Source organism: Borostomias antarcticus (genome assembly GCF_949987555.1).
Source record: "Borostomias antarcticus genome assembly, chromosome: 17".
NCBI classification, from domain to species: domain Eukaryota; kingdom Metazoa; phylum Chordata; class Actinopteri; order Stomiiformes; family Stomiidae; genus Borostomias; species Borostomias antarcticus.
In genome coordinates, this window is record NC_140250.1 from 21,151,754 (window position 1) to 21,154,496 (window position 2,743).

At 48.8% G+C, this 2,743-nt stretch overlaps 1 protein-coding gene across 1 annotated transcript in view; it reads left to right on the forward strand.

Moving 5' to 3' along the window:
* Positions 1-2,743, forward strand: part of slc12a8 (solute carrier family 12 member 8) — a gene marked incomplete at both ends in the record, with an annotated part of 12,644 nt that continues 9,901 nt past the window's right edge. The window contains 4 exons of the mRNA XM_084452093.1: positions 1-87; positions 659-796; positions 1,013-1,204; positions 1,484-1,715. Of these exons, the coding sequence (XP_084308219.1) occupies positions 1-87; positions 659-796; positions 1,013-1,204; positions 1,484-1,715 (649 nt within the window). The remainder of the gene's footprint in view (positions 88-658; positions 797-1,012; positions 1,205-1,483; positions 1,716-2,743) is intronic.

Consider the following 2,743-nt stretch of genomic DNA (forward strand, 5'->3'; position numbering starts at 1 on the left):
ATGGAGGACGGAACCGAGCTGCTGAAGACTGAGACGCCCAGCAGAAACACCCCACACATCCAGGACCTGTTCCATGAGGATGCACAGGTTGGTCCGTCATCAGGCTTGTGATGTTAGGGACATGAAAAAAGGCTCCTGTACATTGTCTTTACTCATACACAAAAACATTTTTATTTTCTGCAACATTTCAGTACTTGGGCATTTGGGCACGCATGACAGGCACAAGTATATGGGAGCCTTTTTCATTTTTCATGACTTTAATTTCTCTCCTACAAGACAGCTCAGACGTGCAACACTTGTTCATTCATCTTGTCACAAAATTACCACTTGATGTAGAGACTCATGAAAAAAAAGTCAAAACTTAAAAAACAAACAACAAAAAAAAAAAAATTGTATTGTATTTGCTTCCTGGCTATTGCATTTTGCACTATTGTATTTTGCACTGTCCTGTCTGTCTGTCTCTCTCTCTCTCTCTCTCTCTCTCTCTCTCTCTCTCTCTCTCTCTCTCTCTCCATCTGTGACAGATACCCTCTCAACCTTCTGATGAAACGATACTTCATTAGTATACTAGATCAGGCTGTGCTCATCATGCTGTATGTTTCTAGTGTGAAGTGTGGTGTTCTCGTGTCTGACCCTTGTTACCGTTCAACGCTCCCAGCGCCATTGCCAGCCCTGGTGGAGGGTGAAGCTGTTTGTGTGGGAGCCCGTCCTCTTTGGGACCTGGGATGGCGTCTTTACCACCTGTATGATCAACATATTCGGCGTGGTATTGTTCCTACGAACCGGCTGGCTTGTGGTGAGTTGCACTATTACACTAGTGACGGTTCACTCAAGTCAAAGGAGCAATTAGCAACATGGTCCACAGTCACCTGTCATTGTCATCGGCTGTTCATTGCATGTTCCACACAGGGGAAATCAGGTTTGAATCGCTGTCATTATGCAGTCTTGTGTCGTCCCCTCACTACTCGCCGGGTTGTTTGTTTGTTGTCATGTTGTCATGTTGTGATGACAGGGAAACACAGGCGTGTGGCTCGGCATGCTCCTGGTGTCCGCCGTGGTCCTGGTCGCCCTGGTAACGGTGATGTGTGGGATCGGCGTGTGTGAGAGCTGTGAGGTCGGCAGCGGCGGCGTCTACGCCATGATCTCCACAGCCCTGGGGGGGAGGGTCGGAGGCACCGTGGGCCTGCTGTATGTGTTCGGACAGGTGAGAGCTGGTTAGTCGTTCAGTAATAAAGCACATCCTTTCCTTTCTCCGCACGCACACACACACACACACACCTTCACCCTCTCTGCCTTTTTGTAAGCCCCCCTCTGTCTCTCTATCTCCCTCCATGTTTATGTATAACATGCTGTACAAAAGCACGTGTGTAGCTTGTGTTTATTTGCGCGCGCGCCTCTAAAATCGTTGTTGAATCAATACACTGGCTAATCATTTCTCTAACACACACGCACACACACACACACACACACGCCCCGTCGTCAGTGTGTGGCCGGGGCCATGTACATCACAGGCTTCTCGGAGTCCGTGGCTGAGCTGCTGAGCCTGCGGAGTGAGTGGGTGGTGCGCGGCGTCTCTGTCGCCGTCCTGCTGGGGCTGCTTGGTATCAACCTGGCCGGCGTCAAGTGGATCGTCCGGCTGCAGCTCCTCCTCCTCGCCGTGCTCGCCGTCTCCACGCTCGACTTCGTCATCGGGACCTTCACCCACCTCGACCCAGGTGCGTGCGTGTGTGTGTGTGTGTTAGATAAATGATTAGCCAGTGTATTGATCCAAACCGCCGCTCTGTATCTCAAGTGGGCTTTTGTATCAGACAGTTGCCTCTTTTCTCCAGTAGAGGTCACTGTGGTACAGAGTAACAGTTGGAGACCTTCCGTTCTCTCTTGTGGTTTTTCCTCATGGACTGCCTTGGCTTGGTAATACATAGGTCCATTCTTAACTCCAGGGCTGAGGACCCATTTAGACTAACATTCTGAGCCAGTTGCCTAATTAATCACAGTTGGACAATGTTCTCTAAATGTATACTCATTGCTATTTAAAAGGTGTAGGAGTTTTCAAATTCAGGAGTCTCACTGAGTTTAGTGCGCTAGGCCTAATATGTTGTCACTGATGAGAAATAAGCAAAATACAACTAAGCATGCAGACTTTGTGTATTGTCATGAATTGTATTTTAATTGTATGTATTTTAACAGCAGGCTACTGTAAATTAGTGATTGATTTCCCAACACATGCTACATTATCCTGCATGTCTAATGGAATCTCCCCCAAAGTCCTGTGTAATGTTTACCCAGAATCCCTCCTTCCCACAAGGAAACAGTGTGCATGTTCTTTTTTTCAATCCAGCCTGAACGTATTCTTTCGCTAGTTGTCAGGAAGTCAATCTCAGCTTCCTGTTCTCACTGATTATCAACTTCCTGTCCAGGGGGAAGAGCAAAGTGTTCCAGAAGGGCTGTGCCTTTCTCCCGACAAACCACAAGGAACGCTAGCTAAACGAACAAACGGAGGGGGTGGTTCAGGAAGCTGAAACCTAACCCATGTACCCATGCCCCCCCTCTCTCTCCCTCTCTTTCTTTCTCTCTCCCCTCTCTTTCTATCTCTCTCTGTCCAAATATATCTTCCTCTCCCCATCACCGAACACACAAACACACACGCTCGCACGCACGCACCCTGTGACACGCCCACACACCTCACGGCCCCGCGTCTCGCCAGCTACGAAGACGACGACTTATGGACGGACGCAGGTTTTTC